At 38.9% G+C, this 14,374-nt stretch overlaps 1 protein-coding gene across 1 annotated transcript in view; it reads left to right on the top strand.

Annotated features, from left to right (window-relative positions):
* Positions 1-13,494, top strand: part of COL3A1 (collagen type III alpha 1 chain) — a 40,436-nt gene extending 26,942 nt beyond the window's left edge. The window contains exons 33-51 of the mRNA XM_039246568.1: positions 1,346-1,399; positions 1,489-1,542; positions 2,239-2,292; positions 2,878-2,985; positions 3,384-3,437; positions 3,733-3,786; positions 4,209-4,370; positions 4,488-4,595; positions 5,567-5,674; positions 6,848-6,901; positions 6,988-7,095; positions 7,524-7,577; positions 7,956-8,063; positions 8,358-8,411; positions 8,507-8,614; positions 9,465-9,765; positions 10,827-11,014; positions 11,415-11,657; positions 12,383-13,494. Coding sequence (XP_039102499.1) covers positions 1,346-1,399; positions 1,489-1,542; positions 2,239-2,292; positions 2,878-2,985; positions 3,384-3,437; positions 3,733-3,786; positions 4,209-4,370; positions 4,488-4,595; positions 5,567-5,674; positions 6,848-6,901; positions 6,988-7,095; positions 7,524-7,577; positions 7,956-8,063; positions 8,358-8,411; positions 8,507-8,614; positions 9,465-9,765; positions 10,827-11,014; positions 11,415-11,657; positions 12,383-12,529 — 2,121 coding nt within the window. The 3' untranslated portion in view covers positions 12,530-13,494. The remainder of the gene's footprint in view (positions 1-1,345; positions 1,400-1,488; positions 1,543-2,238; positions 2,293-2,877; positions 2,986-3,383; positions 3,438-3,732; positions 3,787-4,208; positions 4,371-4,487; positions 4,596-5,566; positions 5,675-6,847; positions 6,902-6,987; positions 7,096-7,523; positions 7,578-7,955; positions 8,064-8,357; positions 8,412-8,506; positions 8,615-9,464; positions 9,766-10,826; positions 11,015-11,414; positions 11,658-12,382) is intronic.
* The last annotated feature ends 880 nt before the right edge of the window (positions 13,495-14,374 follow it).

Genomic DNA, 14,374 nt, shown 5'->3' with positions numbered 1-14,374 from the left:
TTTATATCAATCATTACCTGATAGCTCAATGGTGACCTGAGAATAGAAAAATCTCAAAAGTATGAGAAAGGTTATTTACAAATTAGAGCCAGAATGAGTCGCTAAAATCCAATCTAATCAATACTGCTCATGAAGAAAGTTTTTGATTTTATAAACAGTACAATTCTGTGGTACAATCCTACCCTGGAATACTACTTAGCAATAAAAAGGAATGAACTAGTCATCCGTGCAACAATTTACACAGACCTCAAGGACACCAGCGTGAGTGAAAAAAAGTCAACCTCAAAAGAATACACGCTGCCTGATTCCATCCATGTAGCACTTGTGAAATAACATAATTAGTGATTGCCAGCAGTTAAGAATAGGGGAGAGGAAGATGAGTGTGACTAAAAGGGGTGATGCGAAGGAGTCTTGAGGTGATGGCACATTTGAGTATCACGATTATGGTGGTAAGCATGTAAGGCTGCACTTCCTAAGGTTGTATAGAACTTATGCACACCACCCTCACAAGTGAGTGCAGATGTAACTGCTGAAACCTGATTAAGCTCTACAGATCAGACCAATGTCAGTTGCTTGGTTTTGATATTCTTTGATAGTTGTGTATGATATTAACATGGAGTGATGCTGGGAGAGAGGTGCACAGGGTTTTCCTGGAAACTCCTTTGCAACCTCCTGGGAATCTATAACTACTTTAAAATAGTGGTTAAAAACAAGCAAAATGAAAAAAAAAACCATTACCATTAATTCTATTCACATTAGCAAACACTCTAGATATGACTGCAGCAAGTAAGCACGATAAGTCATTAGACAGAGTTACACTTACTATAGTCGCCTTAAAGAAATTCATAAATTCACTTTTGACAGACTCGATGGGTAAGCCATCAACCAATTAAAAACACCTAATATCTCATTTATGTAATATAGGTAAAACTTTCATATTTAAAAATGTCACTCTGAAAACTTCAGTGTGTGTATTTATACTCCGAGTAGTTCAATTAAACATTTTGGATTATCAAGCAGTTGGACAAGGCAATGTACCTTAATTTTTAAAAAGAGATTACTGTAAGATCTCACAGCACATCATTTATCTTCTGCAGCAGAAAGAGAAATGAATCAATAAATTGTCACCGAATCTTACGGTCCTTTAGAAACATCTGCCGAGAATCTTATATTTATTAAGCTCTGCAGGATTCACACTCTAAGTGAAGCATATCATTGGAGTCGTAAAAGAAATCCTCTTATCTAGTTGAGTAGATGAATGTTGTGTCTATATTCCCTGTTTGATTAATAGGGAAAAGGATACTTTTTATCTTTAAAATTAAGAATGTATTTCTATTTTCTCCAGGGTCCGACTGGTCCCATTGGTCCCCCTGGCCCAGCTGGTCAGCCTGGAGATAAGGTAACACTTAATACTCCTTAGAAACAAAAAGAAAATGTCCTTGGCTTTTTGGATGCAGGACGATATATTTTTCGTCTTTTTTTTTTTAGGGTGAAGGTGGTGCCCCTGGACTTCCGGGTATAGCTGGTCCTCGTGGAGGCCCTGTAAGTGTTAAAAAACCCATCCTCAGTGTGCTTGTTAACCCCATGCGGGCAGCGGCTACATGCATTTACTTCTTGGGCAATTCTGCCCCAGGGCTCTGAGTATCAACGGTGGGATACCGTTTGCTTAGGAATCATACAACATGTAAAGGAAGGCCAAAGTCCTTAAATCTACGTTTCACAAGAGACCATTTTAAATCATATCTTCTCTCCTAAAAAATTCTGGAAAAAATATAAAAAAGCACACAAGTATATATATTTTGTCGATTAATATTTCTCAAACCTACAGGATCTTTGCCTGAGGCACCTTCAAGACCTAAAATCCTCTACCTTCAGGGTTTGCAACTCAGGACAGATAGACAGTAATTGGTTTTAATTCATGAATTGATTTCTCAGTGAACTCTTTTACTCCATTTTTAAATACTTCCGTTGTTTAGAAGTTACGTGGTTACACTTCAAAATTCTCAGTTATGTTTCTTGTAAATAATAGAACCACCAGAGGCAGAAAGAATCCAGGGTTCTGGTGTTGTCCACTCCTGACATTGTTGAGAAATGGAAAAGTCTGCAGAAGGCAAACCGTGTCAGTTAGCTTGGCGTGCTCCCCGCTTAAAGGAAAGATAAGATAATACAGAGGGTGATATGTCATTGTCCCTTTGGGAAGATGTCTTCACTGTGCAACGAGAATATTTTTCACTTCAGGGTGAGAGAGGTGAACATGGGCCTCCGGGACCTGCTGGCTTTCCTGGTGCTCCCGTAAGTATGAACCCATACGTGTCATGCAGCCCACAATCACTGTCTCGCTGAAAAATAACACGTTTGAATCTGGATTCCAATCAAGCCTCAGCTGGTCCTTCCCCGTAGGGTTGTTTTACCCACTGCTTTTTGTTTTTTACTTCATTCACACTCTTTAAGAGATGGAGATAAAAATACCTTCCCTGCCTTTATGCCTCATCAAGGAGGCTCACGAGATACGCTAGATTTTAAAACACTCTGAGAATTTTAGAAGTTATTCCATTATAAATGATACTACTTCAAATGTGCTCCAAACCTCATCTTTCTCAAACGAATCCATGGGTGCTTATTTGCAAAGCATAATCCTTGGAGAGATTTTCTCCCTTAGGACAAATAACACGCATTTTAACATTTTCTCTACTTTTCTTGTATCACTGAAGTATTTTGATGGGCTTCCTTTTGCCATGCCTTCAGAAAACCTTCTCTTCCGATTTTGTCTCAACACCTCACCACCTGAAGAATTCTAGTTTCCAAAGAAAGAGTAGGATCGGCCACGTGTATTCTGAAGGGTGTCAGCTCACGGGTGCTTCTCATTTCTGAATGTAGGGACAGAATGGTGAGCCCGGTGCTAAAGGAGAAAGAGGTGCTCCTGGTGAGAAAGGTGAAGGAGGCCCCCCTGGAGTCGCAGGACCCCCTGGAGGTTCCGGGCCCGCTGTGAGTAATCTCCTTCAGGAAGCTTTTGAACAGAAGCACTCACGGTTCTGGATAGTCTGGTACTTCATACTGAGGGAGGTCGTCATGGTGATGAGCTTAGAGTCTTCCAATAGTCTCAATCAAGTTGCTTTACCCACGTTGTGGTTACTTTTTGTTGATTCTTGTTTGTTTGTTCATTTGCCGGCCTGTGTAGCTTTTCCCCCGGTTTCATTAAGATGTAATTGACAAGTAGTAGGGTACAAGTTTAAGGTGTTCAACATAATGATTTGATTTGGGTTCACATCACAAAATGATTATCATTGTAAGTTGAGTTACTGGTTTGCAAAGACTTAATGCTTCTCTCAGATTTTGATTTTGGTGGTGTTCTGATAAACCGTTTCTACGTCCATTCCATATAGGGTCCCCCTGGTCCCCAAGGTGTCAAAGGTGAACGTGGCAGCCCTGGTGGTCCTGTAAGTCTTGATTCTCTTAAACTAGCATTCGCTAAACCATTATTGAAAAGCATGAATTAATATCAATCTGTATAAAAACTGCTTTGAAAGCACTAGATCCCTATAGAGAGTATACAAACTATAATCCCTTAATCATATACGTTACAGGTAAATTCTAAGAGGGAAAAACAAACCAGAAGTGATTCCAGAGTAGAATGCAGACCCTGGCACATTTCTCACATTGGCTATTTGTTTTTAGCAGTTTGTTAGTCATTCTGCTTAACTTCCGAAATTCAAAAACATTCTCATTTCACAGGGTGCTGCTGGCTTCCCCGGTGGTCGTGGTCTTCCTGGTCCTCCTGGTAATAATGTAAGTATTTTTAAAAATATTTTTTCTACGGGCCACCTGGGTGGCTCAGTTGGTTAAGTGTCTGACTTCGGCTCAGGTCATGATCTCACGGTTTGTGAGCTCCAGCCCCACGTCGGGCTCTGTGCTGACAGCTCAGAGCCTGGAGCCTGCTTCAGATTCTGTGTCTCCCTCTCTCTCTGCCCCTCCTCCACACTCGCTTGCTCTCTCTCTCTTTCTTCCTCTCTCTCAAAAAATAAATAAACATAAAATAAAATAAAATATTTTTTCTTTATCCCACAAAGAACATTCATATATGCCTAAAATGAGAAACCTACCTTTGCTACTTTTCTTTGTATTAAATCTCATATAAAATGTGAGTAAAAGAGGGAAGACAATTCACTTTTTCATTATAAAATACTCAAGTTTCAAAAATTTCTTTGTAGGGAAACCCAGGCCCCCCAGGCCCCAGTGGTGTTCCAGGCAAGGATGGGCCCCCTGGCCCGCCTGGTAGCAATGGTGCTCCTGGAAACCCCGGAGTGTCTGGACCTAAAGGTGATGCTGGCCAGCCTGGCGAGAAGGGACCTCCCGGAGCCCAGGGCCCCCCCGTGAGTGGTTTCATTGCTTTATTGATTGACAGTACTGTTTAATTTGTAATTTCAAATTCAATAGAGGAAAACATGGGCATATAAAGAAGAGCTAAGGCTTTATTATTTGTTCGACAGGGAGCTCCAGGCCCACTTGGACTTGCCGGGATCACAGGAGCGAGGGGTCTTGCAGGACCACCAGGCATACCAGGCCCCAGGGGAAACCCAGGCCCGCAGGGCGTCAAGGTGAGTGTGGCCGGCTCTCACTGGACCCTTGTTTCCTTGGGTAGCCTTTGGAGATCTCTTAACCATACAAGTATGTGATGAACAAGTTTTCCTGTAATCGATGCAAATTCTTGATACTTTCATTTTTTCATATTATGAAGAGGCTGCGGAACACAAAAACAGTGCACATCACAAGACAGCCTCGAACGTAAACACAAATAAATTGGTATCAGAGAACATACCTGGCCATCTTAAATACCTCTATTAGGAGACTTGTGAGCATCCTTCAGTTTGTTGACTGTCAGTTTTGAAGAGGGAAGTAGTTTATAAATCTATGAAAGCCTTTAATTAATGCCAGTTGTCCATTAATTCAATTTATTTTGCACTCCGAATTTTCTTTCATTACTATTACTGTAACATCCTAGTGCTTGGAATCTTAAGTATCCATTTAGCAAACGGGATAATATAATTCTGTATTATTAAGGCCCACATTTTGACACTTTGAGTACCTCTTTAAATAAAATGTCATATAATATTGTAATGAAGTTAAGATACAGTATTTAAGTGGATTCAATTTATATGAACATACTTGATAAATGTATATTCTTTATATAGAGCCAAATGTCGAAAGTAACCTAATTCTGATGGTCGTTATAAACCTATAATTTCATAATGGTTAATCATTTTTTGTTTCCTACAATGGTTATGTCTATTTATACATCTTACATTAGAATGTATTCTGAATAATATGACCATGTAATTACTCGGCTGTTTGGTATCCAGAGTCACCAGGCAAGGTGGAAAGTACAAACAACTTACTTCCCCATAGCTTTTCCTCAGTGGTGGGGATAGTTTTAGCGAAAAAAAAATCAATAGAATTTTAATAAAACAAAGTTTTTCCTTAAAAAATAAGGACATCTCATAATGTTACGTTAATTGATTGCTTAAAATAAACTAGGAAAATAAAACGTCTTTGATTTCTTTGTGCACAGGGTGAAAGTGGGAAACCAGGACCTAGCGGTCACAATGGAGAACGTGGTCCTCCTGGACCCCAGGGTCTTCCTGGTCTAGCTGGTGCAGCTGGTGAACCTGGAAGGGATGTAAGTACTAGCTCTTAGGAAATATCCTATTATCCAGGTAGTATTTGGTAGTTTATTTAAGCAAGGGTTAAACTGTGCCTTGATGTCTAAGAGTGTAAATATTGCCAAATGCCAGAGTTCCCCTTCTTGCCTTAATAACATATATCCTTTCTATTACAATGTAGAATAATCTTAAATGTTCAAGTTCATTAATATTTACCTGATGAATGACCATTAGTGGAGAAGCATATGAATGCTATCTAAATAGAGAAACAAGTTGGGGATGGGAACACCCCAATTTATAGCATCCCTCCTGTGTGAAAATGTGCTGTGTGTTATCCATGATTAAGGTTTTTCTTAAATTGTGGATTTCCATTATCAGCTTAAATTACTATTTCCCAAGCTTTTAAAAGAAATTATTTATTTACTTATTTTGAGAGAGATACAGAGAAAGAGAGAGAGAGAGGAGAGAGAATGTCAAGGTGGAAAGACAGAGAGAGAAGGTGATAGAGAGAATTCCAAGCAAGCTCTGCACATGTCAGCACAGAGCCTGATGTAGGGCTCGAACTCACAAACCATGGGATCATGACCTGAGTTGAAATCAAGAGTCAGATACCTAACCAACTGAGCCACCCAGGTGCACCCGTTTTTCAAGCTTTTCTCTATTATCTCTTTCCTAGGAATTCCTTTTAAACATTTTTTTCCCCTAATCATTCTCCCCCTCTCATCTGTGAAATTTTAGTGCTATAGGCATACTGCTTATCTATTTACATATTGTGACCCTTTGAAGGGTCATAGCCATTGTAATATCTAAGATTTTTCAGTCCTAAGAACCAGGTGTTCTTTTGTTTTTTATTTTAACACTTATTCAGTTTTCAGAGACAGAGAGAGTGAGGGAGGGGCAGAGAGAGAGAGGGAGACACAGAATCTCAAGCAGTTTCTGAGATGTGGGGCTCGAACTGTCAGCACAGAACCTGATGTGGGGCTGGAACTCATGGACCTTGAGATCATGACCTGAGCCGAAATGGGCCACTTAACCCACTGAGCCACCCAGGTGCCCTACTGAGAACCAGTTTTTATGCTCTTTGGATGCTATTGCTACCATTGAGAATACATGGCTTGGATAGTATTTGAACGGTTCCAAAGAGTTTGATTTCTTTTCTCCTTTTTTTTTTTTTTTTTTTTTTTAACCAGGGAAACCCAGGATCAGATGGTCTGCCAGGCCGCGATGGAGCTCCTGGTGGCAAGGTATAATAAACCCATAATCCAGGTCTGTGCACTAAAAACAGTAACTATTGATCATATTTATTTTGGATCTGTGAATGTGTCCTCAGGGCGACCGTGGAGAAAACGGCTCTCCTGGTGCTCCCGGTGCCCCTGGTCATCCAGGCCCACCTGGTCCCGTCGGTCCAGCTGGGAAGAGCGGTGACAGAGGAGAAACCGTGAGTCCTAATGAGCACTCTTTCTTTGTTTACCTCTTTTCCTCCAGATCTGCCAACCAAATGATCTACTATCATTTGTTTTAGTTTTTATGCTAGTCGTTCCTTAGGTAACTGTGGTAATAGGGGGTCTGATAAGTTTCTGGCAGGAATCAGTGAGGAATTCATTAGTAAATTCAAAGCAGCATTAACCAGACCAATTGTATATTCACTGGGTTCATACAAGGCTGAACTAACAAGGCTGCTTGGCTTTCCTGTTTAGATCTCTTGGTAAGGATGTGCACAGGGAACGCTCTTTGAAGGAGAAAATAGCACTAACTTTCAATGCTAGTGTGCATCGCATTCTTCCATCACCATGAAATGATTCACTCTTAAAGAAAACAAACCAGATCAATCAGTAAACAACTCCCTGTTGTTTGTTTTTATTTCAGGGCCCTGCTGGTCCTGCTGGGGCTCCAGGTCCTGCTGGCTCCCGAGGTGCTCCTGTGAGTTGTTTTTGTTTTTGTTTTAACTCATTCCACGGTATAAGACATGTTCTATTGACTGGCCTGTTGGGGAAAAGGAGATGACAAAAGACACGTCTATGGAACAGAATTTTAACTTTCCTTTGATGATACAGAAAGCAGTTCAGGATCTAGAAGTTTCTTGGGGCCAAGGGCTTATATATCAGACACTGGGGTTTTATGCCATGATCCGTCCAAAAATCATAATGACAAGAACAATCTTTAGTGTTGCATGTATGCAGTGTCGATGGGATTTGTAGCTAACAGAATGTCATCAAATGGACTTAATTGCTATAAATGGTTCTGTTTTGCCAATACATATGTGTGTTTAAGACCTTACCTTGAAATGTGTTTGTAAAGGGTCCCCAAGGCCCACGTGGTGACAAAGGTGAAACAGGTGAACGTGGTTCTACTGGCATCAAAGGACATCGAGGATTCCCTGGTAATCCAGGCGCCCCAGGTGCACCAGTAAGTACATCCCTTTTGTTAGAAAATTCCCTTCGGTGTGTGTTAACTGAGGAGATAGGCAAATCATAGAGGCCAAAGAAAAATGCTCATCTTTAAAAGAATATGCTAACAGAGGTGAGAAAGGGATTCAAGGGCTTATTTGAAATAGTAGTTGGCATGAGACAATGGGGAGATTAAGGGAGGGGGAAATCATACTCCGTAACGATCCCCATGTTTCTTGATTTGATCTTGAATGTACAGTTTCATAAACCCTTCAAAAGTCTTCATTCATATTCACACTTCTCTTCCTTGCAGGGTCCTGCTGGTCACCAAGGTGCAGTTGGTAGTCCAGGACCCGCGGGCCCCAGAGTAAGTGCCACAGAACGATATGGGAAGATCGGTGTTTTTAAAATGTTAGCGCGGGAGAAAGATACTCTAGCATTGTGATATCATGACACTTTTAGGGACCTGTTGGACCCAGCGGGCCCCCCGGCAAAGATGGAACGAGTGGACATCCAGGTCCCATTGGACCCCCAGGGCCTCGAGGTAACAGAGGTGAAAGAGGATCCGAGGTAAGACATCACTTGCAAATATGTGTATTTAATCTGCTACAAATCTTCACATTTTCAGAAACACTTTGCAAGAAACTGAGATAGTGAGTTAAACACAACGTAAGCATCCAACTTAATTTAGAAAATGAACAATGACTTTAAGACGTTCTCTACCACGTTAAGACTTTCTCCGGCACACTATAACCACAAGAGAAAAAACCTTTTTACAGTTGGATCAGAGAGCAGTTATATCAGAATAAAGGCAAGAGCCCAATTAACCAAATGAACTCTGCCAGCGTTGATCTCACACTAGAGATCTCACACTTATGATAATCCTTATAATTTGCAAGCATGTGGTACATCTCACTTCTCAAACAGCTTCCGTGACTCCTGTTTCGTTACTGATACCATCACTCCTACTACCTTCCTCTCCCATGTCTTTGGCATGAATGGAATGAAATTATTATCTGCCCCAAGTTACATATGTGATAATTGAAATGCAATTCAGTGATCACCCAAAGACACAAAGTTAATGGCAATTCTGGGGTCAGGATCTAGGTTTCTGATCACATTCCGTCTGTCACATAAGAATTAGAATTGTTTACATCATTTATTCAGAAGGAAACGTGAAAGAGTAAAGTTTGTGCTCTAACTCTACTGATTCATATACAGGGGAGCACAATACATTTTATGGTAACGAATTTATTATAAATTGGTTATCATTTGATTATAAAACAACTCAAATAAATCTTTCTTAATGTAATTTGATGACATAACATGACTATTTTTAATGCATTTTATTGGCCTAGCAACATATTCTTTCTGCGAAGACCAAGTACACCTCACTGATGCCTGTTCTTACCCATCCTAGGGCTCCCCAGGCCACCCAGGACAACCGGGTCCTCCCGGACCCCCTGGTGCCCCTGGTCCATGCTGTGGTGGTGCTGGTGGCGGCGCTGCCTTTGCTGGTCTTGGAGCTGAAAAAGCTGGTGGATTTGCCCCATATTATGGAGATGAACCAATGGATTTCAAAATCAATACTGAGGAGATTATGACCTCACTCAAATCAGTCAATGGACAGATAGAAAGCCTCATTAGTCCTGATGGGTCCCGGAAACACCCCGCTCGGAACTGCAGAGACCTGAAGTTCTGCCATCCTGAACTCCAGAGTGGTATGTTGGGGAGTCTTTCGCACTCATGGCAACAGGACCCCAGAGAAAGCTGCTTATATTAGAATTTGGGGAAGAAAAAACCTTCACTGAGAATAGAAAAACTTTTATAGCCAAAACAGTACTTAAAGAACGCTAGTTGAATTGAAACTGCTTGATACTTTAAGAAAATATAAACTGTAGGTGTACCTTAGCTGTAGCATAAACGCCTTGAAAATATTCCAAATGTAGAAAAATTTAAAGACAGGATTTTGTGGAAATTTTAATATAAATCATAGTTTGGTATGTTTCTGCATATCTTTCCAAAGTTCTTTTGAGTGATAAAGCAACATATATCACGGTGTTTACAGGATAAAATTTATATAATCTGATAACAGACATCATCTGCAGTTTAACTCTTGCAATATTTATTTAATGCAATTAATTTTTAAATAAGTCTAATTATTAGATTTTTCATATTAAGAAACAATTAAATGAAAAATCCCAAATTTATATAAAATAAAATCCAGTACTGTAATATTGTAAGGTTTTGCATATATTGGGTTAATTCTTTCTGAAAGGCAAAGATTATTTCAGGCTTTCAAGTATCTTGGCAATGCAACATTGCCTTTGTTAGGAGTCATTTCTGAAAATTACTTAAAATAGAGACTAATCATCAGTCACAGGGACTTTGAGTTAAACCAACTGGCATAGCTCTAAATTAGACAAAAAACATACGTTATTTAGTAAATCCACATTAAATAGATACTTATCTTAAAAAAAGAGAGAGATTTCAATAAATACAAAATACCAATCAAAATGCCTTGGCTTAGTATGTCATTATTGTTCAATATCAGGAAGCTATATTTTACTCCCATGCTTTCTAATTAACAAACTAACCCTTTTTACCTCAAGAATTTCAATCTAAAAGTTTCTGTATTATATTGTATTATAAAATACAAATGCATTAGCAGGTGGCATTTTGTATACTTTACCAGGTAAACAAACAACATCATTCTGGCCCAAACTTAATTACTGGATTTTATAACCAATTTCCATTCTTTTTTGTGTGTGTGACTCTTCAGGAGAATACTGGGTTGATCCTAACCAAGGCTGCAAGTTGGATGCTATTAAAGTTTTCTGTAATATGGAAACTGGGGAAACATGCATAAATGCCAGTCCTCTGAGTATTCCACGTAAGAACTGGTGGATAGATTCTGGTGCCGAGAAGAAATATGTTTGGTTTGGAGAATCCATGGATGGTGGTTTTCAGGTATAAAGGACATATTTTTTTTAAACTAAATCATTCTTATTTACCTGACTTTTCTTGTTTCCACCCAATTTTTTATCACAAACAAGTTAGTTAATAAATAGAAGAGCCCAAATGATTTTATGTATTCAGGTGACTAATTTTATAACTTATAACTTCTCTCCCAAAGCCAGGTTAGATTGATTTATTCTTCTAGGCAACCACCTCTCCTTCAATTCTTAACACCTTTTTTTTACTCTATGCACTTCATGTTATACATGTAATAAAAACGTATATATTTAATTATATAGACTATTCATGTATGAAACCTACATTATAATGACCATACTATACTGCATGAATCCCCTAGGACATATGGTTGCAACTAAGACATTCAAGCAGTCCTGTTTGTTCCCTTCCACAGTTTAGCTATGGCAACCCCGAACTTCCTGAAGATGTCCTCGATGTCCAGCTGGCATTCCTCCGACTTCTCTCCAGTCGGGCCTCCCAGAACATCACATATCACTGCAAGAATAGCATTGCATACATGGATCAGGCCAGTGGAAATGTAAAGAAAGCCCTGAGGCTGATGGGGTCAAATGAAGGTGAATTCAAGGCTGAAGGGAATAGCAAATTCACATACACAGTTCTGGAGGATGGTTGCACTGTAAGTAATAACATTTTTAAAAGCAAGGGTCACAATGATCTCAGCATTTCTAGTTTAATTGTGCTATTTTGAAAAGCAGAAAGGAAAATAATGATGGTGAACACAAGATGGCATTTGGTGCAAGTTACACAGAATCTACTGATTCGTTGCAAAAAATATATCTTCTCAACTTCCAGGTGAAACCAGTTGAAATGAAAGCAATTAAAATTTAAATCCATAATATAAACTTTATCAGATAATCTGGGTGGTTACTATACATTCTGCATAATAGCCATCATATGGACTCAAATCTAAAATCTCTGCTTTCTTTTCAATTTTCAAGGTTAACTTTATATCTGTTCTTTGTTATTATCACTTACAACCAAAGGGAGAAAATACTTCTAATATCACAAATTCCATTATGAGAGATCTATTCACTTTTTAGTAAACCTACCGTATACCCAGTAGCAGTGACCAGACAGAATCAGGCCTCCTGAGAATGTGCTGGCCTAATAGTGATCTCTCTGCTGGGTTTACTTTGAAGCTCTGTAAGGCTTTTGTTGAACAATATGGCTTATTATCTGGGATGATTATAGCTTTAAAATGGAACAGATGCATGGAAGATAACGTGGCAAGTTGGCAATTCCCTTAGAGCAAACTATTTTTTTTGCAATTTGGTCAGTCGGAGGAAGTTTTAAATAATTGTAATGTCATGATCACTTACATTGTTTTGCTTTTTTTTACAGAAACACACTGGGGAATGGGGCAAGACGGTCTTCGAATACCGAACACGCAAGGCTGTGAGATTACCTATTGTAGATATTGCGCCCTATGATATTGGTGGTCCTGATCAAGAATTTGGTGTGGACATTGGCCCCGTTTGCTTTTTATAAACCAAACTCTATCTGAAACCCCAGCAAAAAATTTCACACTCCATATGTGTTCCTCTCGTTCTAACCTTGTCAACCAGTACAAGTGACCAACTCAATTCCAGTTATTTATTTCCAAAAGTTTTGGAAAAATTATAATTTGGCAAAAAAGGATACTTTTTTTTGCTCTTACACCAAATACAGTTCAAATGCTTTTTGTTCTATTTTTTTACCAATTCCAATTTCAAAATGTCTCAATGGTGCTATAATAAATAAACTTCAACACTCTTAAAATAACACTGTGTTATATTCTTTGAATCCTAGCCCATTTGCAGAGCAATGACTAGGCTTACCATTAAAAGATAACCTTTCTTTCTGAAATAGTCAAATATGAAATTAGGAAAGACCTCCCTGTTTCAACTACCTCAACCTGGTCAGAAATACAGTTGAACTATAGAAGTCCAAGAAGATGAGAAAAATTATATAAACTAGCAAAACTTATGAATTTCACTCATTCACTTCCCAAAACATTGGTAAAAAAAAACAGTATAGTACAAGAATTTAAGGAAATATTTTAAAATCTACAATTATTTGAATCTTGGCTATCTACTGCTTTTAAAGGTGCTTTTCTCTTTTCTTGTCATTGCTCAAATGATCAAGATTACCGATATTTGGGAAGGCTTTAAAGACACATATATGGTGCTAATGTACTTTCACTTTAAAAACTCTAGGTCAGAATTGTTGCCTTGCCTTCAAAACATAATTGCACACCATCTGTACCTGTCTCCTGTCAAAATGATTTATTGGCGTGTCACTTCAGAGGACTCTGTCCCTTGATTCTGTAAAAGTCAACAACAACAAGAAACAAATGGGGCTGCTGTTGTCACAGTAACACAGAGAATGTGTTGAAATTTAACTTTGTAAGCTTGTATGTGGTTGTTGATCTTTTTTTCTTACAGACACCCATAATAAAATATCATAATAAAACACTCCTGGTTTTTGTCACTTTTCATAGCTATAAGAAATGGATGTGTACACTCAAGAACCCTGGAGCATATTGAATTCTTCAAGCATACTTGAAAAAAGCATGTTGAATTCTAACTCTCTAGCTTAATAATGCAACGACCTCAGGAATATGAGATAATAATCTCTGAGCAGAAGAGAGATAATGCTCAGTGGGGAATCTCGCTTATTTTTACATCAGATTTAGTGAAACTCTGGGGCATACTGAAAACTGAGGACATTCTATTTGAGTCAATCCCTGGAAATAATAACATTGTAAATTCGGTGGTCTCCAAAGTGGGAGTAATCAAGGAAGAGGATGCTGGTAATTTACTGGAAGTAAGTAGGGTCTGGGAAAACAAACATTAGTATTAAGAATAATTGCAAGTTGAGGCTTTTCTATCACCACTGCACACTGTCTCATTGCCCTCTTGAGTCAGGCCCTTGTCTACCATCAAATTCTTTTAGTTACTATAAGTATAGTCTTGCACATTTGACTTTATAGTTTGAAGTTTGCTTACTCTATGTGATTTATTTATTTAAAAAATGTTTTTAAAATTTTCAATGTTATTTATTTTCGAGAGAGTGAGAGAGCATGAGCTGGGGAGGATCAGAAAGAGAGAGGGGAGACACAGAATTGGAGGTAGACCCCAGGCTCCAAGCTGTCAGCACAGAGTCCAACGCAGGGCTCGAACCCACGAACTGTGAGATCATGACCTGAGCTGAAGTCAGACACTTGACTGACTGAGCCACCGGGTGCTCCTAAAATTTTTTTTTAATGTTTATGTTTATTTATTTATTTATTTTGAGAGAGAGCAGGGGAGGGACAGAGAAAAAGGGAGACAGAATCCCAAGCAAGCTCTGCAC

The sequence above is a fragment of the Hyaena hyaena genome, unplaced genomic scaffold (assembly GCF_003009895.1).
Source record: "Hyaena hyaena isolate Hyena2069 unplaced genomic scaffold, ASM300989v1 scaffold_283, whole genome shotgun sequence".
Taxonomy (NCBI): Eukaryota; Metazoa; Chordata; class Mammalia; order Carnivora; family Hyaenidae; genus Hyaena; species Hyaena hyaena.
The sequence above is the reverse complement of the archived record's forward strand: the minus strand, read 5'-3'. Positions and strand labels throughout refer to the sequence as shown.